The 25334-nt window shown below is 46.9% G+C and overlaps 1 protein-coding gene and 1 long non-coding RNA gene across 4 annotated transcripts in view; one reads left to right on the top strand and one right to left on the bottom strand.

Annotated features, from left to right (window-relative positions):
- The window catches only part of FGFR1 (fibroblast growth factor receptor 1), a 112125-nt gene that overhangs the window by 63047 nt on the left and 23744 nt on the right, over window positions 1–25334 (top strand). For 2 of the 3 annotated variants that reach the window (XM_079954981.1, XM_079954980.1), the window contains 5 exons: window positions 504–587; window positions 1316–1491; window positions 10173–10296; window positions 19613–19803; window positions 22920–23064. In XM_079954981.1, the coding sequence (XP_079811107.1) occupies window positions 504–587; window positions 1316–1491; window positions 10173–10296; window positions 19613–19803; window positions 22920–23064 (720 nt within the window). Of the gene's footprint in view, window positions 1–503; window positions 588–1315; window positions 1492–10172; window positions 10297–19612; window positions 19804–21708; window positions 21860–22919; window positions 23065–25334 lie in introns of all 3 variants that reach the window. The other variant, XM_079954979.1, reaches the window with a different exon arrangement.
- LOC307204014 overlaps window positions 1–25334 on the bottom strand; it is a 125951-nt gene that overhangs the window by 80193 nt on the left and 20424 nt on the right. The gene's annotated exons all lie outside the window — the stretch shown is intronic.

The following is a 25334-nucleotide window of genomic DNA, read 5'->3' as shown; positions in this document are numbered from 1 at the left end:
CTGGGTGCAGCCACTGCAAAGGATCTCTCTCTCTCTCTCTTTCTACTCAAATGTTCTTTCACCCTAGATGAGATGCAGAGAAGAGTGGCCCATGATCTTAGGGAGGGGCAAGAGGTACCTAAGGCATGCAGGACTTTAAAAGTGATCACCAAAACTTTGAACTGGGTCTGGAAGCAAATAGGTAATGAGTGCAGTTGTATGATTGGTGTAACTCAGTGTTTCCCAACCTTGGGCCTCCAGATGTTTTTGGCCTACAACTCCCATCATCCCTAGCTAGCAAGCAGTGGTCAGGGATGATGGGAATTGTAGTTCAAAAACAGCTGGAGGCCCAAGGTTGGGAAACACTGGTGTAACTAATACAATCCCACAGGCAAGTGCCCACCATCATCCTTGTTAAGGAAGGTAAATGTGTGGGGCTCAGAGAGCCAGCTTCCCTTCTCCTGCATCATTGCAGGCTAGCTTGCTGCCCACTCAAAAATGATTCCAGCCACTTCCTTTTCTAGATGCTCTTCCATCTGCTGAAGACGATGACGATGATGACGATTCTTCCTCGGAGGAGAAGGAGGCAGATAACTCCAGACCAAATCGTACGTGTGACAGTAATCAGTTAATGTAACTTGTCAGTTACGAACACAGCCAGGATTTTTATTTTTCAAATTCTCTTGGTAGCAGTGATGCTTTTCCAGCTGGAATCTGTCCATTGGCAATATTCTATGAAGCCTGTGATGCCTTTCTTTTTTTGCCCTTGAAGTGTCCTAAAACTACTTAGCAATGCTTCCACCTCCTGTGGGGGATCAGTTACTCATTCTCCCTTGGTGGTGGGGAGTGTGGCTCTTGCAACCCCTTCCAGCCTCTGGCCCCCCTCTCGTGCCCAAGGGCCAGCAGGTTCCTAGTGCCTACCGGTAGGCTAGGTAGGAAACAGGCACCCAGGGTGCTGGCAAAGACCTCGTCTTCTCCCTCAGCAGTAAATTGTCCCTTCTGAGAGTAGAGCAACAGAAGTGGGACAGGATTAATTCCACAGTGGCATTTGATTTTGGGGACCAAGAAAGATGGGCAAGTGTCCCATTTTCAACATCTAGAAGTTGCTTCCCTTGAGCATCTGTCCTGGGGTGCAGGGAGCCAGAACCCAGTGGCCAGCAGGGCTCCTAATTCAATTGTGAAGGGAGAATTGTGCTACTTTCTAGTTACGGGATGTGTTCTTCCTGGTGCCATGAGCTTTTCCCCCTTCACGATGTGCTAAATATTGATAAGCCCCAACTTACTCACATATCTGTCTCTCTGTCTGTTTTTTTGTGGTGGGGGTGGTCTCCTGTAGAAGCCATTCCGCCTTACTGGACGTACCCTGAGAAGATGGAGAAGAAGCTTCATGCTGTTCCCGCTGCCAAGACCGTGAAGTTTAGGTGCCCCTCAAGTGGGACACCCACTCCTTCACTGCATTGGCTGAAGAATGGCAGGGAATTCAAGCCTGACCATCGTATAGGTGGATATAAGGTAGGATCCCTGCTTGTCTGGAGATCAGAGGCAGATCTGAGAATATAGAAAGGGGCAATTCCTGCTCCTGTGCAGAGACTTTAAACTTTGTTGTGCTGTTTGCTATTCTGGTCTGTTTTTTCTTCATTGTCTACCCCTCTGAATTAAAACCAATTTGCCATGCTTGTGTTCAAAATATGGGATTTCTTTGAAGTGTCCACCAAAGATGCTTTTGTTGCTGAAGAGACAAACTGTTTTTGTTAAGTTGAAATGGGTTGCCTCTTCAGCAGGTGGTGGAAACTTAAAAACCGAGAAACATTTTTTTCTGTATTTGCATTTGTTACTCTCATTATAACCTCAGAGCCCATCTGATAATATATCAGAGCCTACTAATGGCTCCCTGGACCACCATTTAAGCTCTAGTTTTCTCTTATTGTTTACTGTAATATTAGGGCGCTAATAACCATTGAGGTCATAATTCTATGCTTTTGAGTGGATTTTTAAGAGTCTTTCCAGGGAGAGCAGACCACCGATGGGCACCCCTTGTTGTCGGGGCGCATCTCAGATGCCATGAGTCCAGTAGGCCTAGAGTTACCTGGCCACCAAGAGACAATATTGTTCCACATCACAAGATTAGCCACCTATCCCGTAGTACTGGGAATGACATGGCTATCCCGACACGGATCCATAACTTTCGCGTCGGCCTGTTGCCACCTACACTGTCTAGGGGCTAGAGTACCAGATTCGGTGGAGATTAGAGGGCAGAGGTCTTAGGCTCCTCATGGGGGAAGAAGGACAATTGCCCCCACCATACAAGCCTTACAGAGATGTGTTCTGTGAGAAGGAAGTGGACAGACTGCCCCCCCCCAGGCCTTACGACTGCAAGATCGACTTGTTGCTGGGGGCTCAGCTACCCAACAGCCGGCTGTACTCCATGTCAGAGGTGGAGTTGGCAGCATTAAATGAATTTCTGGAGAAGAATTTGTCATGCGGCTTCATCCGTCCATCCAGAGCCCCAGAGGGTGCCCCTGTGCTCTTCGTGAAGAAATGTAACACCTCAGAGTTGAGGCCTTGCAATGACTACAGGCTTCTGAACAAGGTACCAGAATCGCTATCCCCTGCCACGCATCGGGGACCTGCTGGAGAGGTTGAGATTGGCAAAGATCTTCACTAAGCTCGACTTGAGGGGGGCTTACTACCTGAAACGGGTGACAGCGGGGGATGAGTAGAAGACCACCTTTTGTGCAAGATACAGCAGTTTTGAGTACTTAGTCATGCAATTTGGATTACAATTGGGAACTGTGATGTTCCAGGCGTTCATCAATCATGTGTTGGGGGGGGGTCTGGTGGACTCTACAGTGTTGTGTTATCTAGATGATCTTTTGATTTACTCAGACACCCCTGAAGAGCATGTAAAACATGTGAAAGAGGTGCTGCAGTGGCTCAGATAAAATTGGTTGTATGCCAAGTTAGAAAAGTGTCAGTTCCATGTGACAGAGGTGGAGTTCTTGGGCTACCACATCACCCCTGAGGAAGTACACATGGATCCCGCCAAGGTGCAGGCAGTGGTGATGTGGCAGGAACCCAGAACCAAGAAAGACTTGCAACAGTTCCTGGGTTTTGCAAACTACTACCGTAAGTTCATACCAAGATAATCAGGGCTGACGGCTCCTCTCATGGACTGCTTAAGAGGTAAGAGACCCTGCCAGTGGACGAAAGAGGCACAGAGGGCATTTGAGAGCCTCAAGGCCATGTTTGCCTCAGAAGAGTACCTAGCACATCCCGACCCACACTGACATATGATAGTAGAGACTGACGCATCTGACAGGGCATTGAGGGCAGTACTACTGCAAGAGGATGAGAACGGGGCCATCAGACTGTGTGCCTTCCACTTGCGCAAGCTGATGCCGACAGAGCAGAACTACAACATATGAGAGAGGGAATTGCTTGCTATCTGGCACGCTCTGGAAACATGGCGACATTTCCTAGAGGGCGTGCAACATCAGGTTATAGTGCGCACCAACCACAGGAATCTTGAACACTGGCAGACGGCTGGACACCTTAACCAGAGGCAGATCAGGTGGGCGCAGTTCTTTGCCAGATTCAACTTTAGAGTGCAGTATGTGTCGGGTCCTCAGAACCAAAGAGCAGACCCTCTTTCCCGGAAGCCAGAATATCAGGGAGAGAGGCACATTCTCAAGCTAGAACAGATACAGTTATCAGCGGTTTCAGTAGCCAAGACGCCCGACTTCCTGAAGCACACTGCCGAGGATGAGTTTGCAAGGAGGAATATGGAGGCAATACAGAGGAGAGACACAGCGGTGGAAGGTTTTGCTGAAAGAGGGGGATTGCTGTATAAGGGGGAAAGCGCTGTATGTCCCAGAAGGCAAGCTACATGCCAAGGTCCTGAGACAGTTTCACAACAACTCCATGGCAGGGCATTTTGGACAGTACAAAACCTTGTTCCAAGTGACAAGACAGTTTTGGTGGCCTGAGGTGAAGGAAGAAACAAAGGATTATGTAAAGGCATGTGAGACTTGTCAGTGGGCCAAGAAGCCCCGCAAAGCACCTGCAGGGCTACTCCAACTGCTCCCTACACCTCAAGGACCATGGGAGGCAATAGCTATGGACTTTATCACTGACCTACCTGAGTCGCATAAGCAGACAGTGATATGGGTGGTGGTGGAGCTGTTCTCTAAAATGGCGCATTTTGTGCCCTGTAAGAAGTTACCCTCGGCACAGAAGACGGCACATCTCTTCATGGAACATGTGTTTAAGCTGCATGGGCTGCCTTTGAAGGTCAGCTCAGATAGAGGAGCACAATTTACCTCCCAGTTTTGAAGGGAACTAATGTAGCTGCTGAAGGTGGAAGTTTGCCTCACGTCCGCTAGACACCCACAGACAAATGGAGAGTCAGAAAGGACGAACGCAACCTTGCAACCGTACCTGTGATGTTACATGAGTTATCAACAGAACGATTGGGTCAACAAGTTGGCCCTAGCAGAGTTTGCATACAACAACGCAGTACACCCGTCTACCCAACAAACTCCCCTTTTTGCCTGCCTGGGACAACACCCACGTGCCTTACCGGTGCAGGATGGTGGCATGTCAGTGTCAGACGCAGAACATTTTGCAGAAGAGCTGGCAGCTATGTACAGCTTACTACAAGAGCAGTTGGAGCAAGCTAAGGACGCATATAAGAGGGAGACAGATAAGCATAGACGGCACGGCACGGAGATAAGGGTGAGAGACCAGGTGGTGTTGTCTGCCAAAGACTTGCCTAACAAGGGGAGGTGCCGGAAGTTGGACCTTCAGAGGGTGGGACCATTTGAAGTAGTGGAGCAAATTAACCCAGTGTCATTCAGGCTTCAGTTACCGATCTCCATGAAGATACACCCTGTATTTCACAGGTCCTTGTTGTCTCCTGTGATTCCTGCACACCCATACCAAGCACCTAAGGAGGCACCCCCCACCATCAATAATGATAGAAGGTGAAGCAGAATACAAAGTGTTGCAGTTGCTGGACTCTCACTGGAGGGGAAGGAGATTGCAGTATTTAGTGTCTTGGAAAGGTTATGGGAATGAAGAAAATTCTTGGGAGGATTCTGGAAACGTTACAGGCAGAATTGCACTGCTGGTACCCCAACAAACCCAAACCAAGAGGGTGGAGGGAGGAGGAGGAGGGGGTGGAAGAAGAAGAGAACGAGGCAGAGTGGGGCTCGAAACAGAGGGAAACCCTCAAGAGGAAGGGGAAGTGGAAGAGAGTGAGGAGGACTGATGGGAAGGCCTAGACAGCGACCCTCGGAGGAAGGAGGAACAAGAGGAGAAGGAGGAGGAGAATCTTAAGGGAGGGGATGGTGTCGTGAACACATCTGCCCCAAGTAGAGGAACAACAAGAGTTAGGAAGCAGCCAGACAGCTGGGAGCAGTCCCCCTCCCCCTCCCTCTGACACGGAATGAAATGTAGATAAGGCATTAGCAGAGAGTGGGAGGGCGAGAAGCCAGCTCGCTCAAGAAGCACAGGCAGCTTCAGAAAGCAGGAGGGGTAGTGTTTCCTCAGCGGAAGAGGAGGCAATTAATCCCCTGAGCCCAAAGAGTAGACGTATGGGAAAGGTATTAGACAGGAAACAAACCCAGAAACGTAAGGGTCATAGGTTCAGGATATTCTGCAGAACCAGGAAGCACTGCTCAGAAGGGTCAACTGACTCATAAGGCACGGACGCTCAGTTAGACGTCTGAGACTAATTGTATTACAATAAATCTTCAAGCTAATTACAACTTGCGTGCTGTGTTATCAAGACGGCAGCCTGGGTTCCTGACAGAGAGTCCACAACCTTCCGAGAGAGTTCATTCCACTGTTGAACAGCTCATGCTGTCAGAAAAGTTCTTCCTGATGTTGAGCCTGAATCTCCTTTCTTGCAACTTGAAACCATTGGCTTGGGTCCTAGCCTCTGGAGCAGGAGAAAACAAGCTTGCTCCATCTTCCATGGGAGACCTTTGAAGATGGTCACCACACGTCCCCCAAGCCTCCTCCCATCTATGGCAAACACATCCTTCCTCCAGCTGCTTCCCACAAGGCACAGTCTCCAGACATGCAACCATCCTGGCTGCCCTCCTCCACACAAGTTCCAGTGCACCAGCAGCCTTCATTTACCTTAATTTAGTGGAAAATAGCAGGCGGTGTTACAATGGCACTAACTGTTCTCTAAAGCAGGAAGAGGCACTGCAGTTCCTAAGGCTGCAGGATGGCAGGCTTTTTTGAGGGGGGGGGCTCCCAATTGCAGCCAGTTGCCTATGGATATGATCTGACTCCCTTCTCCCACTAGCCCCACCTGGCATGGCCCAATGGTCATGGATGATGGGAGCTAATAACATTAATCCCCTGAGCCCAAAGAGTAGACGTATGGGAAAGGTATTAGACAGGAAACAAACCCAGAAACGTAAGGGTCATAGGTTCAGGATATTCTACAGAACCAGGAAGCACTGCTCAGAAGGGTCAACTGACTCATAAGGCACGGACATAACATTGGAGGGAATGACGTTGGCTACCCCTGGGTTAGAGTGTTGGGCTTGGGAGACCCGGGTTCAAATCAGAAAACTCACTGGGTGGCCTTGGGCCATTCACTGTCTCTCAACAGGGTTCTTGTGAGGATCAAATGGAGAAAGGGCAAACCATATATGTCTCCTTGAGCCCCTTACAGGATATAACAGGATATTAGCATACTAGTAGTGATGACAATATATTGGCATTATATAAAATACAAAGCAGGAGTGTCCTCGGGGAGATGCATGCTCCCCCGGGGCCCAGGTGCTTTTCTTAAGCAGCCCCCAGTGAGGGAGGTGCCAACCCACCACCACCAAGCAGACGCCACAGGTGTGGGATGTCATGGTGCACATGTAGAGGCAAGACCAGCTGCCTTCAGGTGCCTCACCTGCAGTAAAGTCTGTCTCTACAGCCACAGCAGGTGCTGTAACTCTCTGACAGTTTGACTTGCATCGTCTCCCAAGACACATGGAAGCCAACAACAACAATTAGCTCACTGACTGAAAAGCAGGTGATTGATCAAGACAAAAAGCTTCAAAATTGGTTGATGGTCCTTTTTTCCCTCCTTCCTGGAACTTCTTATGCCACATCACAGATTACGTCCCCAAATTACGTGCCTATTGCAGCTGGGAAAATATCTTCAGCATGTCTTGCAAATAGGGCCTGCCTCCAGCTAGATGTGGTCTCATCATCTCCGAACCTCTCCAAAGCCAGGCGGAGGCGTTTGGCTGAAAGTGCGACAATGCAGAAGTCATTCTGGCGCTTGCTGCCGGGCGCTGCTGCCTCCAGTTAGAACAACTTGTTTCCATCTGGAGTGACTCACAAGCAGAGTGTGGCCTCTGCACCTCCCACTGTTGGCAGAGCCTGGGACCCTCAGCTACAAATAAAACTCCTTTAGCAGCAGCCACTGACGCAGACAAGAACCATCCTCTTCTACTTTCCCCCTTTTTAATCTTCACGTCTGGTCAAAGAGCTGTGCCTGAAGAATCAGTAGTGGCTTTAATGAATCAGATGGTCCCTGTCATTTTTCTCCTGGGCTGAACCTGATCAAGCAACAGCTCCCGGGCACTTCCTGAAAGTAATGGCTTTTTTCCAGAAATAGTCATTGCTGCAGCTTCCTTAGTTTTAATCTGCCTGCCCATGTTGCGGCTTTGCCTTTGTTCTCTGTGCTGCCTTTGCCAGCCAACGTTGGTAGCAGCTGAAAGGGGAGGTGTGATGCAGAGACGTTGGCTACCTGGCCGGGACTCTGGCCTCATACTCCTAGCACATTCCAGCATGGAGGACCAGGTGCCAAAGACTGGCCAGAAGCGTTTTGAGTTGAACCTCGGATTGGGGACCTTTTTCATCCCAAGGGCCGCATTCCCCTCTGGGCAGCCTTCCAAGGGCCAAATGCCAGTGGTAGGTGGGGCCAGAGGCAAAAGTGGGTGGAGCAAAGGATATACATTTACACAGAGACACAAGGAAGAGGCATTATGCAGTCCAGGGACACATTCCAGCCAGGAAAAGCACGGGGGGGGGGGAGGCAGGATCAGCATTGTGCTTCCCACAATGGCAGCCAGATGCACCACACATCCCATAAGCAGGTTGGAGGCCAGGTGCTCTTTTCTGTGATTTGTCTCTGCTCCCTCAGCAGAGGTAGGCTCCCCAAAGACCCGGAGAAAGACAAGTGTCCATCACTGGATATTTAGCCAGGTTTGCTGCAGGTTCAGAGGCTGTCTGAAGTGGTGGAGTTCTAAACTTACAGAAAGCATGAAAACCTATGACATCCATGCAGTGCTTGGGGGGGAAATACCTAAAAGACAACTTGTAATATAGCGGAACCTCGGCTGCCAAAAATAATCCATTCTGGAAGACTGCTCGATTTCCAAAACGTTCAATAACCAAGGCACAATTGCCAGTCGGCAATTACAATGGAGAAACGCACCTCAGAAGCCATTCGACTTCCAAGGCACATTTGAAAACGGAAGCATTCACTTCCAGGTTTTCAGCGTTTAGGTTCTGACTCATTCGGGTTCCGAGATGCTCGGAAACCGAGGTTCCACTGTATATTCAACCTGTGCCATGCAATCCTTTGTATGTTTATTCAGTATTAAGTCTCACTGTGTTTAGTGATTTTGCTGTTGGACAACAACACTGAAAAGTTGAGAGTGGACTTTGTTTTTTTACTGAGCACTTAGGAAAAATACGAACCGTATGCTTTTCCTCACTATCTTGCATGTAAAATTTAAATAGCAAATACACACATACACCATTTAAAAAAGGAAAACAAATCACTCTGCTTCCCACAGCTCGCACCCCCAGTGCTACAGGCCTAAAATAACTCCTTAGGAGTCAGTCCCCTGTGCACAGGAACCTGGGAGTAAGCTCAGCTGAAAATAATAGAACGGAAGCATCTAGAACATGCAGGCATTGAGCCAGACTTAGATTGGCTGAAGCCTTGCAGTTTTGCTGATTTGGATGGAAGTGGCTCTTTATAGTACAAAGATGTGCCACTATGGTAAAAGGAACCAATGTTTGATGCCTTCAAGCACCAAATTCCCCTTAGCAGCCCTTTTAGAGTTTCTTAGATATCTTCGCAACAGCCATGTGAGGTAGACTAGGGTGAGACTTGCTGACTGGACCATGGGAGGAAGTGGGCAAAAACATAAGGTTTACTGTTTTAATGTTTGTTTTTAAGATATTTTTTTTCCAGCTTAGCTCATGGTGTCTTTAATTGTTTTGACCTATTGGTCTGTTTTTAAATTTTTGCTGTTTACCAGCTGTTTCATAAGCCATCTTGTGAGGGTTTGCAAGGCACAGCATATAAAGTGGGGTTGTCTAAATGTCAAATTCTGTGCCGAATTTTGTGCTTGTGCAAGTGAGTTCACCTATGGCACACATTATATACACCAGGGATGTCCCAACAGGTCATTCGTGATCTACTGGTAGATCCCCGTGAGGTTATGGTAGATCACGGTCAATCTCTGACTCCCTTTCCTTAGCGTCGCTAAAACTGACTCCTGCCATGGCCCCCTGCCCCACCCTCCATTGTTGTATGATCTCTGGAAGAGAAGACAGAGCTTTCTCTTTGCTGCTGTTTTGATCCATAGCGATCTTTTTGTGAGTGACTTTCCCCCTTTGTCCCTTGCCTTTAACCCCCTCCCCCCAAAAAAACAGAACTCCCCCCCCCCAAACAGGGCTTTCCTCCTCCCTAAAAAAGCTCTACAACTTTGAGCTGAACCCCCCAAAAAGGGGGTAGATTGCTGCCAGTTTTTAATTCTGAAAGTAGATTGCAGTCTCTTGAGAGTTGGCCACCCCTGAATACACCACCCTGGCTAGACTTGGGCACAGTGAAATCTGGGAGAGCAGCTGGAGGAATTCCAAGACCGGTTCTTGTGCTGGCCAACAAAACTTGTCCCACATCCCAGTTTCCAGATGTAGCCGGCTCTGTTGTCAGCCCAGCAGCTGGCAGCAATTACTCTCTATAGCAAGGGGGGGGGGGGACATGACCTCGAACAGCAATTATGTGCAGCCTAGAACATGCAGCACAGGAGCAGGCAAGACCTTTGGCCTTGCTCCTGAGATGAAAAAGCCCAAGGGGACAGAGCCATTGCTCCCTCCGCCTCAGCCGTCAATCAGCAGGTAACCTTCCTGATCAGCCTGTGTCTGTTTCCCCACAGGTCCGTCATGCCACCTGGAGCATCATCATGGACTCGGTTGTGCCATCAGATAAAGGCAACTACACCTGCATTGTGGAGAACAAGTACGGAACCCTAAACCATACCTACCAGCTTGACGTTGTTGGTAAGGAGACCTGGACAAAGGAAGGGAAATGGGAGGCTGGAAGTAGTGTGGAATCCGAGGGGTTAGTTATAAATTGCTTTCCTAGAGAGTTTATCTCTGTTCAGAAGTCAGACACAGTAATGATGCCACATTGGTCAGAGCCTCAATGGAGACAAATTTGGAGGGTGGGAAAAATGTCTCTTTACAAAGAGGCATTACAAGGAAGCAACATTTAGTTAAGTTTTGGTGACTGGCCCAAGGCAGGAAGCGAGCAAAACCATGATGAGTTACATGAGTTTAAAATGTGAAACTGGACATGTTCAGGGTACTTTTTTCTAGTCAAGGTTGGCTTTTGGTTTGCTGTAGAAAATCAGGAGTGGAATATAGTCATCCAAGCCTGCTTTATTTCCGGTGTCTCATCACTTCTTTGCCTGTGCTATGTTACAAATTATGCAGCTACAGATGTTATTTTTAATACATATCAGGTTGCCGGGATGTTCTGATGCCTTTGTTTTTTTACAGCATGGAGAGTTGGAATGGTGGGGTGGAGAGAAAGGTTCCTTGTGTGCTTCACCATTGGGGTGGGGGTTGTGTTATCCAGTCTCTCAGTGTACAGCTTTCCCCCCAGGAAAATGCAGCAGCAGGACCAAGGGGGCAGGGTTGAGTTGCTTCCGCTTCCTTTGCTCCTTGGTACACACAAAGATTGTGTAGGCAGGAATTCTCTGCAAGTAGCCGGATGTATGTGGCTCAGTGTCAGGAGGGGATAGGAGACAGTGGTTGGGTGAATTTTGTTTTCTGGCTCTGAATTGTCTCTTTGTTCAGACTGGCTGTCCTGAGGTGTGCACTGAGTGGGCTCAAGCAGCTGGCTGTGCAGCCCAAGCATGAAGCTGTACTTCATTTTTCACTTATGATAATTTTAGAGGCCAGACGGAAACTCTCTCTCCTCCTTGCCACCCTCCCCAATTAATCTCCTTATTAGCCTTAATTCCCAACCCAGGCAGGCTGATCTCTGCCGTTCCACTTGTGGAGTTGCTCTAAATGCCACTAAATGAACCATTAAAAATGCAATTTAATTTGATTACACTGAGCAAACTGAAGGGAATAGTCTGCAAGGGGGAACAAAGGGGGTTGTGAATGCTCACTCCCCACACTGGCAGGCCCTTTGTTAATCAGCTCTGCCCTCATTAGGTTTGTCTGACCTTTGACCTTTGATGAATAGCTAGCCACCCCCAAATCCAAACCCCAGTTTTGTGACAAGAACTTCACCTGCCCACTTCACCTTTGCTGCCTTTGACGGATGTTGCTTCATGGTGCTCTCAAGTGCAATTGGGGGCCCATTGGCCAGAAGAGGTGGCCTGGGATGTGTGACTACAGAAAGGGCCACCAAGGACTCTGGCCCCTGAACCAGAAACAAGCTTACTTGTTTCATTCATTCATTCATTCATTTGCTGTATCTTTATAGTCCTATAGGACAGTCACGCTGTTCCTGCGGGGGTGTCTTTAGGGCTGGGCTCTGGGGCAGATGCCCAGGGCTGCGCTCAGCAGAATGAGCTTCCACAGACAGACGTCCATCTCACCGGGCGGAAGTGGCTCTCCGGGATTTCAGGCAGGATTCTCTCCCAGCCCCAACCTGGAGATGCTGGGAACTAAACCTGGGAACTTCTCTTTATTTCTTACCCTTAACCGCCCCACAGAGATTGTTGTTTAACAACCCCCTCCTCTGCCACCTGGTTGTTTGCTGCTTACAAATCCCACCATCGCGGCCTCCTTCCTTCTCTATACCCCAACTCAATTCCAAGTGTCAGAGCTGCCTTTTTAGGGTATTGTAAGACAGCCTCCAAAGAAACAATGGAAATCCCCAGAGCATTTGGCAAGCCGTGGGGAGCACTGTGGCGCTTATTCATTCTTTTATTTGCCTGCATCTGACCTGGATTTTTTCTGGGTCAAATGGTGTTAAGAACTGTCAGAACCTTCTGAAGTGCCCTTTCCAAGCTGTAACCTGGGTCAGCTGAGCCCAGATGGCAGAGGGTTCTTCACCGGAAAGGGAGACCATGGTGCCTGTGGACTGCCCTGTGCCTCTGTGACCCCCAGCCCCATGCACACCACCAGGGGGACAAAAGGACAAAAGTTGTTATGAAATTGTGTATACTGTACAGAAAGTTTCCAAAACAAAACACACCCAGTTAAAAACATAAGACCAGATAAGACAGTGTAAGTTCTGATAAGACACACAAAGACAAGGAAGTAGTATTGTCAAAACTGTTCCTAAAACTGGATAAACGGGCTGAGTTCCTGTATAATATGATTATTGAGTCTGAGCTTGGGGCTCTCAACTATGTTAGTGGTTTAAGAATGTGAAACCAAGGGACTTTTAAAGTTCTTCCTAATCTTCTTAGCAGGGGACATAAGGTTGTGATCTAAAGCAGCAGGAACCCTTTCTCCAATATTTGATCTCCCTTCTTTTCCCAAGCTGAACAGCAAAATACTCCCCAACCGTTTGCCCACATCTTTTTTTAAAAAAAACAACACATTATTAATATTATTATTATTTGAATTCTCAATACAAGGAAAGAAGACCTAGACGGCAATAGGTCACCAAAAATTAGCAAACAAGTACGGCTAAACAATGTACAGCATATATAGAGAATGTAACAAAATAAATATTAAATAAAAGAATAAGGAGCTTGCATATATTTGTAATTATATCTATGCCAAACAAATCATTGCTATGTCAGTACCATCTCACAATATATTGTTTGTGCGTAGATCTTTTGAAACGTAAGTTTGTGTGGCAAGTTTGCAAGTTTGAAATTATGTGATTTCATTTACAGTATTTTTAGCTTGTCCATCTGTTTCTTAATTGTTAATGTTTTACTTGATGTCTGTTTCCTGCGTACAGTTAATGTTATGCTTTGCATTTTGGAAAATGGATTGAATAAGATGGTTAAAGGGAAAAGGTGTGATCTTAGCCCCTTTGGCACAGGCCTCTTAAGAGCAGAAGAGGCCGACTCTGGCTCTGATCCTCTCTCCAGGGCTGTGGGCTGAGGGCATGGCAAGGTCTGTTTCCTTTCTGGGTCAGGAAACCCTATAAAGCACCGCAGAAAAGATGCTCCTTAAATCCAGGCAAGAACAGCCTTTGGCAGAGAGAGGGCTGGTCCTGTGATGTTTACTTCAGGAAGTGGAATATGGTTTTAGGATATAGGAGGGCCCACTCCTTAGCTAGAGGGATTAGAGGAGGAAGCAGGCCCTTTGTATTTTTAATAAGTGACTGACTAGGATGAAGTAGAAGAAAATCTTGGCTCCAGCCTCTTGCAACGTCGAGGGGGAAATAACTTCTTAATCCCTGCTTTGTCACATCACAAGTGAAGATGCGAGGTTCACAGGCAGGGCGGGGCGGGGGCTTTCAGTTCCAGGCCTGCCAGCCTAATTCTCTTTGTTTCTGGAAAGTTTGGGTCCAGCTTCTGATCTGCACCTGACTAGTTGTTCATGCTCACTTGATTGCTTCACAGCTTTCTTGAACCAGGCAGGGAGAATCCTCTTTCTCCCACTCCAATGTGAATGGAAGCTATTGCCCCTCCATGGGAAGGCAGCATCCCCGCGGGACCGGGGAGCGAGGCCAGGCTGCCCCACTGCAGACCAAGGGGGGTCTGGATTGTCCACCAGGCTATTCAACATCATCTTGTGTGAAGCCTCTTGCAGCAGATTCCAGGAGATCTGGAGAGAAGCGTCCTTGGTAGGCAGGTGACTCCCAGCTCCATCTCGCTGCTCCATCTCCGCCCCTCCCCCCATGTACCAGAGATACTTTTATTAAAAAATACATAAGAAATTAATCACAAACACTGATGTGATAGGACAGAACTTATAAACTCGGTGATGTTCGAAAATGCATCATTATCCCATGCTATAATATCCCCAAAGCAAGGAGCCAGTAATAGTAGTAGTAGTAGTAGTAGTAGTGGTAGTAGTAGTAATAATAATAATAATAATAATAATAATAATAATAATTTATTATTTATACACCACCCTTCTGGCTGGGCTTTCCCAGCCACTATGGGCGGCTTCCAAAAAAATATTAAAATACTGTAATACATCAAACATTAAAAGCTTCCCTAAATAGGGCTACCTTCAGATGTCTTCTAAAAGTCTGGTAGTTGTTGTTCTCTTTGACATCTGGTGGGAGGGCGTTCCACAGGGAGGGCGCCACTACCGAGAAGGCCCTCTGCCTGGTTCCCTGTAACTTGGCTTCTCGCAGTGAGGGAACTGCCAGAAGGCCCTCGGTGCTGGACCTCAGTGTCCGGGTAGAACGATGGGGGAGGAAACGCTCCTTCAGGTATACTTGACTGAGGCCATTTAGGGCTTTAAAAGTCAGCACCAACACTCTGAATTGTGCTCGGAAACGTACTGGGAGCCAATGTAGGTCTTATATGGTCTTGGTGGCCGCTCCGGGTCACCTTCAAAGGGAGCCCCACGTAGAGTGCATTGCAGTAGTCCAAGCGGGAGTCCAGAGCATGCACCACTCTGGCGAGACAGTCCGCAGGCAGATAGGGTCTCAGCCTGCGTACCAGTATCAACCAGCAAATAAATACATTCACCCCTTGGCTTCCAGTAGAGCTGTGTGGCACAGGAAGAGGCTCAGAGGGTCATGGGAGAGAGAGAGAGAGAGAGAGAGAGAGAGCGCTCCAGGATCATGCTGAATGTTTAGGGCACATCCGTGAGGGGTTGCAGGTGCAGGCTCAGATGTCCATTTCAGCAATGTGGTATGAATTCACATATCTAGTACAAGCTGCATAACACACCAGAGGGGTAATTAAAATACGTAAGGAGAATCATAAATATGCCACGAAAGAGATGCCTTGAGCAAATGTTCCAGTTTATGTGAACCCTTGTTGTTGTAATTGGGTCTGGAGAGAAATGACAGTAGGTAAAACGACAATGCAGTGTAAACATTAGTGTGCTCTTAACAAAATACAGTGGTACCTCGGGTTAAGTACTTAATTCATTCCGGAGGTCCGTTCTTAACCTGAAGCCCTTCCATCTACAGTGGTACCTCGGGTTAAGTACTTAATTCGTTCTGGAGGTCCATTCTTAACCTGAAACTGTTCTTAACCTGAAGCACCACTTTAGCTAATGGGGCCTCCTGCTGCCGCCGGAGCCCGATTTCTGTTCTCATCCTAAAGCAAAGTTATTAACCCGAGGTACTATTTCTGGGTTAGCGGAGTCTGTAACCTGAAGTGTATGTAACCCAAGGTAGCACTGTATAACGGTTTCATGCTCCTACTTTGGTGCTAAAGCAGAAGCACAAGAAAATAAAAACTGCGTGTAAGACAACCTGTGCTGACAGTGCTCATGCAGAAGGCCTGAGCCCAGTGTGGAGTTGAGAAGAGATGTTCAGTGATTTGTGGAGATTGGAGGGACATTTGCAATGCAGCCTAAGTGGCCTGGGCAGATGCACGCCTTCCAGAGCATAATATACCATATTTTTCGCTCTATAAGACGCACCAGACCACAAGACGCACCTAGTTTTTGGAGGAGGAGAACAAGAAAAAAAATATTCTGAATCTCAGAAGCCAGAAGAGCAAGAGGGATCGCTGCGCAGTGAAATCAGCAATCCCTCTTGCTGTTCTGGCTTCTGGGATAGCTGCGCAGCCTGCATTCGCTCCATAAGACGCACACACATTTCCCCTTACTTTTTAGGAGGGAAAAAGTGAGTCTTATAGAGCAAAAAATACGGTATATTCTTTCCCTCCAATATTTCAAGATTTGCTACTTTACTGCTCCACTAACACTAAAAAACTTGGCTTAGATGGCAGACGTAAACAGGTTCTTCTTCACAGGTACTAGAACACACACCCTCTCTTCAGGTAAAATTGTTAAAAACATGAAATTCAGTATTTTCTGCCTGTCTGCTTGCCTTTCTTCCCGGCAGATAAGACTGAATATTCCAGCAAGCTGTAGTCTCCACTGCCCCCTTTTCCATTATGGTGGAAGGCCAGATTGCTTACACCAACACACAGAGTCTTTATCAGTTGCATGTATCAGCCTGGGCTTCTGGCTCTTCTACCCAGCACCATGGGCAAGTCTGTGCAGGGCGTAAAAAGCTTCCAAAAACAAATACCATGTGCCCACACAATGCTCACTAACAGTAAGTCTGCACTGCAGCATATTTGGTACATGGAAACAGTCAGGCACAAACCGTTGGTGCCATGCTCAAACTTCCTTGTGTGTGCCGATGCTCTAGAGATGCAGCAGGCCAGAGGCATAGACATCTATACTGCTCTAGGCAACTCACTTTCACAGGGTTATCATTACATGAGCATGTGATTTCTCTGTTTTCAGTTCAAAGTGCCTTGTGTGTGGATTGGTTTTTTTGAATGGAATCAGTAGCTTTGAAAATGAGCCTGAAGGTCTGCAGCACAGGCCAGATAGCAATGGTCACTGCATCCACAGCTACAAGAGCATGGCTGCAAGGGAGCCACTACTTTCTCCCATCATCTCTTTGTTCCACAGAAGAGCTCTTGCAAGGCCTTCCTCCTAAGGTCACTTCTCACGCAGCACACAAACACCAGCATCACACCTTTGGGTTCCCAGGGTTATAGCACTCAATACTGCTCAGAAACAGGTTCCCATCGTACCCTGCTATGGCATAAAGCTGTCCCTCAGGACTGTTGCTCCCACATCACAGCGGGGGGTTGTCATGCTGGTCACAGTTGTCCACGAGTCTGTGCAAATGTTATACGCCTCCACAGAGGAGAGATGTGCTGTTCCATCAAACCCTCCAACCACATAGACATGATCATTCAGCAAGGCTATTCCAGCTCTTGAGTGTTTTGTGGCCATTGGAGTGACATTTGTCCAGTCTGCTCCATCTGAATCAGAAGAGGTGCTTGAGATGTTAGCCCAGGGCTTGGAGGCGCTGATGGGCTGGATGCAGGCTGGTAAACTGAGGCTGGTGTTTACACAGAGCTGACTGGTCTCAGCCAGAAGCTGGGCATTTTGTGCTTCCAGTCCCATGGTGTGGAACACTCTTCCAGCAAGGATCCAGCAGGCACCCTTGCTTTTCACTTCCAAGAGTCTCACCAAGACCTTTCTGTTCCAAGCCTTGGCAGCTGTTCAGTTTTTACTTAATGATTATCTGTATTTTGATATTTTTAAATATTTTTTTTTAAATTGTGTTTTATGTTTTAACACCACCCCAATATTTTATGATACGGCATATGCTTTTATGAATAAGTGAGGGTTGTTGGAGTTCAAACATATTAGATTGGGGTGTTTGGAAGGAAGTAAGCACCATTTGAGGTGCGGCGGGTGGTGACCAGGGAAGGGGCCTTCCCTGTATTGGCCCCCTGCTTGCGCCTCCCTAGTGAGGCTCACAGGGCGCCAATTTTGTAATGTTTCCAGTGCCAGACAAACACCTTTTTGCTGTCCTGGGCTTCTTAAAGTTTGAGTTTCATTGTAAACTGCTATTTGAACTCCTCAATGCCTTCTTTGCCTCAGTCTTCTCCAATAAAGAAAACAATGCCCGACCTGAAGAATTTGGAGCAAATGATTCAGCAGAGGAAACACAGCCCAGAATAACTAAGGAGATAGTACAAGAATACTTGGCTAGTTTAGATGTATTCAAGTCTCCAGGGTCAGATGAACTGCATCCAAGAGTATTAAAAGAACTGGCAGATGTGATCTCAGAACCACTGGCAGTCATCTTTGAGAATTCCTGGAGAACAGGCGAAGTCCCGGCAGACTGGAGGAGGGCAAATGTCCCTATTTTCAAAAAGGGGAAAAGAGAGGACCCAAATAATTTCCGCCCAGTCAGTCTGACATCAATACCAGGGAAGATTCTGGAGCAGATCATTAAGCAAACGGTCTGTGAGCACACCTAGAAAGGAATGCTGTGATCACCAATAGTCAGCATGGATTTCTGAAAAATAAGTCATGTCAGACTAACCTGATCTCGTTTTTTGACAGAATTACAAGCCTGGTAGATGAAGGGAACGCAGTGGATGTAGCCTACCTTGATTTCAGCAAGGCATTTGACAAGGTGCCCCATGATATTCTTGTAAAGAAGCTGGTAAAATGCGGACTTGACTATGCTACCACTCAGTGGATTTGTAACTGGCTGACTGACCGAACCCAAAGGGTGCTCATCAATGGTTCCTCTTCATCCTGGAGAAGAGTGACTAGTGGGGTGCCACAGGGTTCTGTCTTGGGCCCGGTCTTATTCAACATCTTTATCAACGACTTGGATGATGGACTCAAGGGCATCCTGATCAAATTTGCAGATGACACCAAACTGGGAGGAGTGGCTAACACCCCAGAGGACAGGATCACACCTTGACAGATTAGAGAACTGGGCCAAAACAAACAAGATGAATTTTAATAGGGAGAAATGTAAAGTATTGCACTTGGGCAAAAAAAAATGAGAGGCACAAATACAAGATGGGTGACACCTGGCTTGAGAGCAGTACATGTGAAAAGGATCTAGGAGTCTTGCTTGACCACAAACTTGACATGAGCCAACAGTGTGACGCGGCAGCTAAAAAAGCCAATGCAATTCTGGGCTGCATCAATAGGAGTATAGCATCTAGATCAAGGGAAGTAATAGTGCCACTGTATTCTGCTCTGGTCAGACCTCACCTGGAGTACTGTGTCCAGTTCTGGGCACCACAGTTCAAGAAGGACACTGACAAACTGGAACGTGTCCAGAGGAGGGCAACCAAAATGGTCAAAGGCCTGGAAACGATGCCTTATGAGGAACGGCTAAGGGAGCTGGGCATGTTTAGCCTGGAGAAGAGGAGGTTAAGGGGTGATATGACAGCCATGTTCAAATATATAAAAGGATGTCACATAGAGGAGGGAGATAGGTTGTTTTCTGCTGCTCCAGAGAAGCGGACACGGAGCAATGGATCCAAACTACAAGAAAGAAGATTCCACCTAAACATTAGGAAGAACTTCCTGACAGTAAGAGCTGTTTGACAGTGGAATTTGCTGCCAAGGAGTGTGGTGGAGTCTCCTTCTTTGGAGGTCTTTAAGCAGAGGCTTGACAACCATATGTCAGGAGTGCTCTGATGGTGTTTCCTGCTTGGCAGGGGGTTGGACTCAATGGCCCTTGTGGTCTCTTCCTACTCTATGATTCTATGATTCAGTTGCTGGTCTTACGGACTGTTTTTTGTGTTAGTTATCATTGATATTCTTGTTGCTTTACTTTTTTAAAAAAAAACCCGCCTGGAAACCGTCTGGTTGGAAGACAGTATATAAATGTTTTAAATAAATAGGCAAGTGGGTCTTCATCTCTCTCCTTTTCCAGTTTGCCTGAAACCATTCTCTTCTGTGTCTTTTCCAGAGAGGTCACCTCACCGGCCTATCTTACAAGCTGGGCTCCCGGCTAACAAGACCGTCTCCCTGGGTAGCAACGTTGAATTTGTTTGCAAAGTCTACAGTGACCCTCAGCCCCACATCCAGTGGTTGAAGCACATTGAGGTCAATGGGAGCAAGATTGGGCCAAATAACTTGCCTTATGTGCAGGTCTTGAAGGTAAAAGAAAAACCCACTATCTCAAGTGATGGGTGGCATTTTTGTTAACATGGGGCTTGTTTCCACTGCCTTGGGAGGGAGACATGTAAGGTGGCTACAAGCAAGGGACAAGACCGTTCTAAATTGATGCTGCAGGATAATCTATTTCCAATTGGTTGATCAGCCAGACTAAGTCAAGCCAGCTCAGTCTGGGTCCAAGTTCCCCATTGTGAGATTTCTACAGCAAAGCATGCAAAAGAAAAATAGCTGTGGGAGGGTACTGAATTTGGCCATTCCCAACCAAAGGAGTACGGCTGGGATGCCATAGCACAGCACAGCACCAGCTGACCTCATTCAGACACAACGCCTAAGCATGCTTTAACCCCAAGTGAAGAGGCCTAGCCTCCCTCCTGCAGTTCCCTCTTCCCCAACCATGTGGCCAGGAAGATTAACTTGAAAGCTTCTGCTTGTAGTTAACTCCAGGTTGTTGTTTCGCCTGAACCAGGATTTATGGTTTAGCTCTCACTGTGGTTTTAAAACAATACAACTTCAAATTTTGAGTTATGAAGCTATAATAGAGTTAAAACACTATCCCTGCTTCAGATGGAACAAGAAGCTGGCATTAACTAAAAGTGGGAGCAAAAGTCCTTCCTGAAGTTTTACAATCCCCCATAGGGAGGAGGATGTGAGTCTTATGTGGCGCTGTTTACTGTTACATGAAGTTACCATAAGGCTAGGGAAGAACTGGTGGCACACCAGTAACTTCTCCAAATATAAACAGAGCAGATATGGTTCTGCTGGTGCTGTGGAGGATGGGTTCAGAATTTAATTCATAGCCTTCAGCGAGTTTGTTTTTTTAAATTGCATACCGCCCTACACCCCCAGGTCTCGGGGCAGTTCACAGGATAAAATCACAATATAAAATCACAAAATACATAATCAAAATAAAAACAAGGACAACCCAATAACACGTTTTAAAAGGGCATTGAATGTCAGTCAGCCAAAGGCCTGGTTAAAGAGGAGTGTTTTTGCCTGGCACCTGAAGGTGTACAATGAAGGCACCAGGCGACCTTCCCTGGGGAGAGCATCCCACAATATGTTGCCACAACTCACATTTGCCTCATGTGCCTGCTCTGCTATTTATAGCTGTGCAAAAGCTCAAATCCCATGCCTTGGGCTTCTGACAGTGAGCAGAATCCAACCTGGTTGTGATGCTAAAACCTGATCATCAAGAGACATCTGTGCATTTTAAACACTTTACAGTAGGTTTATTGAAGGAATGCTAAGCACCTTAAAGAGGAGAATTGGGTAGAAAAATGGGGGTTAGTGCATTGCTTTTGAAGCCAATTTATCCCAGCAAACAGGTCCAAAATGTGAGTGTTAAGACAGAGATTTTTATGCATGAATAAAACCTCATTTAAGCTACTTTGAATGCCACCAAAATGATATTATAAAATAGTTTAAAGTACTTTTAATTACAAGCTAGCGGTTAGTATGCCCAACAAAAGAGTATTGTGGCTTTCATGTTTGTTTACTTTTTATGATGTATCTAAAACATGTCTTATTCTATGACATAAATGGTATACTGGTTTTTTATATATGCTAAAAATTAATAAGTAAAAAGGCTTGGTTTGGAGGGTTTTTTGAACTGTAAAGCAGCTAGCAGGTTCTAGCATCTGATGAACATACAGCTGCCATACAGCTATTAAGTACTGCTGCTCCTTTAGATGTGAGAGGGGTGCAGTTTGTGCCCCCAGGAGATATCCTTGCAGCGAGAGGGGGCGGGATGGGCAGAGAGCTTGAGTTCCCCCCACCTCTGGCTTGTGGGCACAGGGAGATGCCCACTTGATTGTTGCTGTTGATCATGGAGAGATGTGCCCGTCCGTTGGCCATTGAGTGACTCCTGTGTTGTTGGTCTTGTTCTAGAGCTCGGGAATTAATAGCTCCGATGCGGAGGTGCTGACCCTGTATAATGTGACAGAGGCTGAGAGTGGGGAGTATGTTTGTAAGGTTTCCAATTATATTGGTGAGGCTAACCAGTCTGCGTGGCTGACCGTCACCAGACCCATGGCTGAAGGTAAACGGGGAGAACGCCACTTTGGGGCTCTTGCTTGGATGGCCAGTCCTTCGTGGTGGGAAAACCAAACTCTTGTGGCTCTCCTGTTTCTTCTCTGTTTCTGGTGCAGTAAGCCATGGAAAAATCCTCAGAAGGGGCTGGTCAGTTTAGTTTCATGCCCTTTCCCGTTCCTCATTTTAACAGATCATTCCCTTCTTTGAGCTTTCTTAACTTTCTATCTATATTAATTCAGCCAATATAAGAAAACATCCCCCAGATTCTTTTGCTGAAACATCAAGCTAAACTTTATTTCATTGGTTTCTCTGTATTTTTCTTACAAAGGCTGCTGGAGAAATGCTCTGATCGCCTGATAGGTAACCAGCTAATTACATTGATTTTAGTATTGTAAAAATCTAAATATAGGTGTGTTTTTGAGACAGCAAAATCAAAGCCACATAAAAATGCATGTCCATAACATTTAATTGTGCAGTCCTGCCAATTTTAAACTGGCTGTCACCAATTAATTGACCTACCAATTAAAGTCTGGAAACCTGAGTTTTTTTGCATATCTGATTTTGGGTTCTTGGAGTACCCTTGCTCTCCCTGGCAAAATAAAAAAGGTAATTTCTTTTTCATGACTGTGTACAGGAGCATGGCCTCTCCCCCTAGTGCTCTGTCACTTCTTGACCCAGACCTTGCTCCCTTTCCTTTTCTTGTCTTCCCATCTCCCTTCCACCATCCCATGAAACTAAGCTGGTTCTTCCCCCCACCTAAGGTTAGTTTTTCCATGTGGCCCATCGCCAGCATGTCAGATGGGCAGGGAAATTCAGTTTGGTGAAGGGTTGTTGTTTTAACATTGCCTCTTTAGGTCAGCCTGGATCAGAGGTTGTCCTAAGGCTCTCTGTTGCAATACGTCTGCAGTGGTGTCTGTGTTCCTTAGGAGGTCTTGGGGGGCATGTTACCCCTTCCCTCTTCCTCCTCCTGCACCTTGGTTCCTAAAGGGGTCTTATGTTTGCTCGTCCTATTTTCCTTTTTTTTTCTTTCTCTCTCCCCCTTTGCTTCCATTTTTTCCCCTTTCTAGACGGCTGGTGTTAACACAACAGACAAAGAAATGGAAGTCCTTCACTTAAGGAATGTCTCCTTTGAGGATGCTGGGCAGTATACATGTTTGGCGGGTAATTCTATTGGGATCTCCCACCACTCTGCATGGTTGACGGTTCTGGAAGGTATATACTGGTTCTGTTCCTTTCTCTGCCTCCTTGCTGTCCTCTTCTATGCATGGAGATGAGCACGCTGTGGTCCGCAAGAGCCACCCCCAAGATGGCAGAGTCGTCCCACAAATTGGTTCCTTCCTAGAGGAAGGGTTGCTTAGCAACAATTGAGATATCCCTGGTATGACAGTCAGTGAGCCATCTGCCCTGTTGTGGTCCCATTTTCCTTCTCTGCGGAATTGGGATGGTCCATCTCCACATCTGGTGGCTCTTGCTGACCAAGGCATGGTCAGTTTCCAGTTTGGGCTTAACCAGAAGTGAGGTCCAGGTGTTCTGACAGAGCTAGTTCCATTCTCTTGGGCAAGATCAGTCTCTCCATGCACTTTGCTGCCTTCTCAGCAAGGAGTGCTAAAACAGAACCCCACCTGTGCCCAGTGGACCTATGTGGATGCATTGGGGGAGATCATAGACCACCCACATACTGCAGTTAGGGGTAGCAGAGCTAGGTGTTTTGGGATTCCAGGTTTCCAGTGTCGGATACAGGTCTCCATATATACAGCCTCCTCTTTGGACCTCACTCCCAGCCCAGATTTTCAATTTTAAAGTGGGGTCAAAAGGCAGCTATTGGACTGCAGTCAGTATAACTGGGTACTTGTGGATCCACCAGAGTAGGCTTATTTGATGGTGCTGAAAATTAGGGGTGCAGCTCCTCCTCTCACACACGTTTTCACGGAGCTTCTACTTACTCATTCCTGGGACTTGAGTGTGGTCTGGCAATTGATTTGTCTATGTTTTGGAAATGTTCAAAACTTTACAGTTGACACAGGAGTCTCACTATGATGATGTTCTAGTTGTAGAACCGAAGGCTTGTGCAACTAGCTATCTTAGGGTAGCTTCCCCTTATATCCATACATCTATGCAAAGAAAACCGATGTAGCTCACGCAGGCAGACACCCCCACACTGATAGGTGGCTATTTTTCCTCCTGGTGACAGGAAGTCTGTAGAGGGGGCCTTCAAACCCATATTGCTTGTGGGTTACTGCAAAAAGGGGGATAAAATAAATCATGCACAAGCCTTGGAGAGCTTGGGTGAAGATGGCCCTTTTCTTAACTGGATTCATCTCTCTGTGAGGTGGCTGTGATAAAATGAGCACACTCTGGATTCCAGTCCCCCAAGAACTGAGACTAGGAAATGGGCTCCCCAATATCTGCTTGCTTTCCCATAAGATCCCGAATATGGCTTTGTTTTCTTGGTGGCCTTGCCTTGAAAGGGAATGGAATCTGGCCTTTGCTTAATTTGAAGTCTCTGCTATTCTTCCTGCATTCTCTTTTGGATTCTACTTTGCATAAACTGCTGTTTTGTGGGCTCTTGTTCCACCCTGCCTGGTTGATGCAGGGCTCATTTTTCAGCCATCAAAAGCTGGCTGGCAAGAACTGGTAATGTTCAACTTCAGAAAGTTTTTGAGGTCATGTGCTATTTGTACACCTACAAGGAAAAAAACTTTCTGTGTTATCAGTCTTTTGTTTTCCTTGTCAAGCCTGTTTCCACTCAGAGCCCTGTGATCTGAACAGGGCAAGATGGCAGCCATTTCCTTCCAACAACATGCTCTATCCATCTTCTCTCTGTTGCTTATTGTTTTTTCTAAGAGTGGGGGGACTAAAGTGAGGGAGGGGACATCCTTTTTTCATCTCTTTCTCTTCAAATTGCAGCTCCAATGCCCTCTCCCAAACAAGTTCAGAAAAATGTTTCTGGCCTTGACACAGGCTTTGCACTTTCTCACTAAGAGTTCTCTCTTTGCAAACAAGCATTAAGTTGATGCTGATACAACTAGGAAGACCCCAGGTGAAAGTGCTTTGTACTTGACAGGCCTACTGAGAACGTTTCTGGGCAAAACCTGCAAGAGATGGTTCAACAGAGCAAACAACAGAATCCGACACATTTGACTCATCTCCTGCAAGCATTACTCATGTAGTTCTGAAAGGTTTGGCAGGCAGCTGTGATGTGGTCCTCAACACTCCTTGGCTTTTACAAAGAAATAGGTTGGGAAATCACAAACAGAGTTCAGCAACACACACACACACAAGCACTCATTTTGCACATGTTCTGTTTTGACTCCCACTTGCCACTCCATGGAATTTCTTATTTGGAGCACACCTGTAGCCCCAGAATTCTCTGGCCTCCGTTAACATGCAAGCCAGCCTTTGCCACGCAGGTATCCTCCAGAAACTTTGGGCTTCTGCTCCCACCAGTTGTGTTGCTTGAGGCAGATGGAAACTATCCTCCA

This window comes from Podarcis cretensis, assembly GCF_951804945.1.
Source record: "Podarcis cretensis genome assembly, chromosome: 15".
Classification (NCBI taxonomy): Eukaryota; Metazoa; Chordata; class Lepidosauria; order Squamata; family Lacertidae; genus Podarcis; species Podarcis cretensis.
This window is presented reverse-complemented; position numbering and strand designations above follow the sequence as displayed.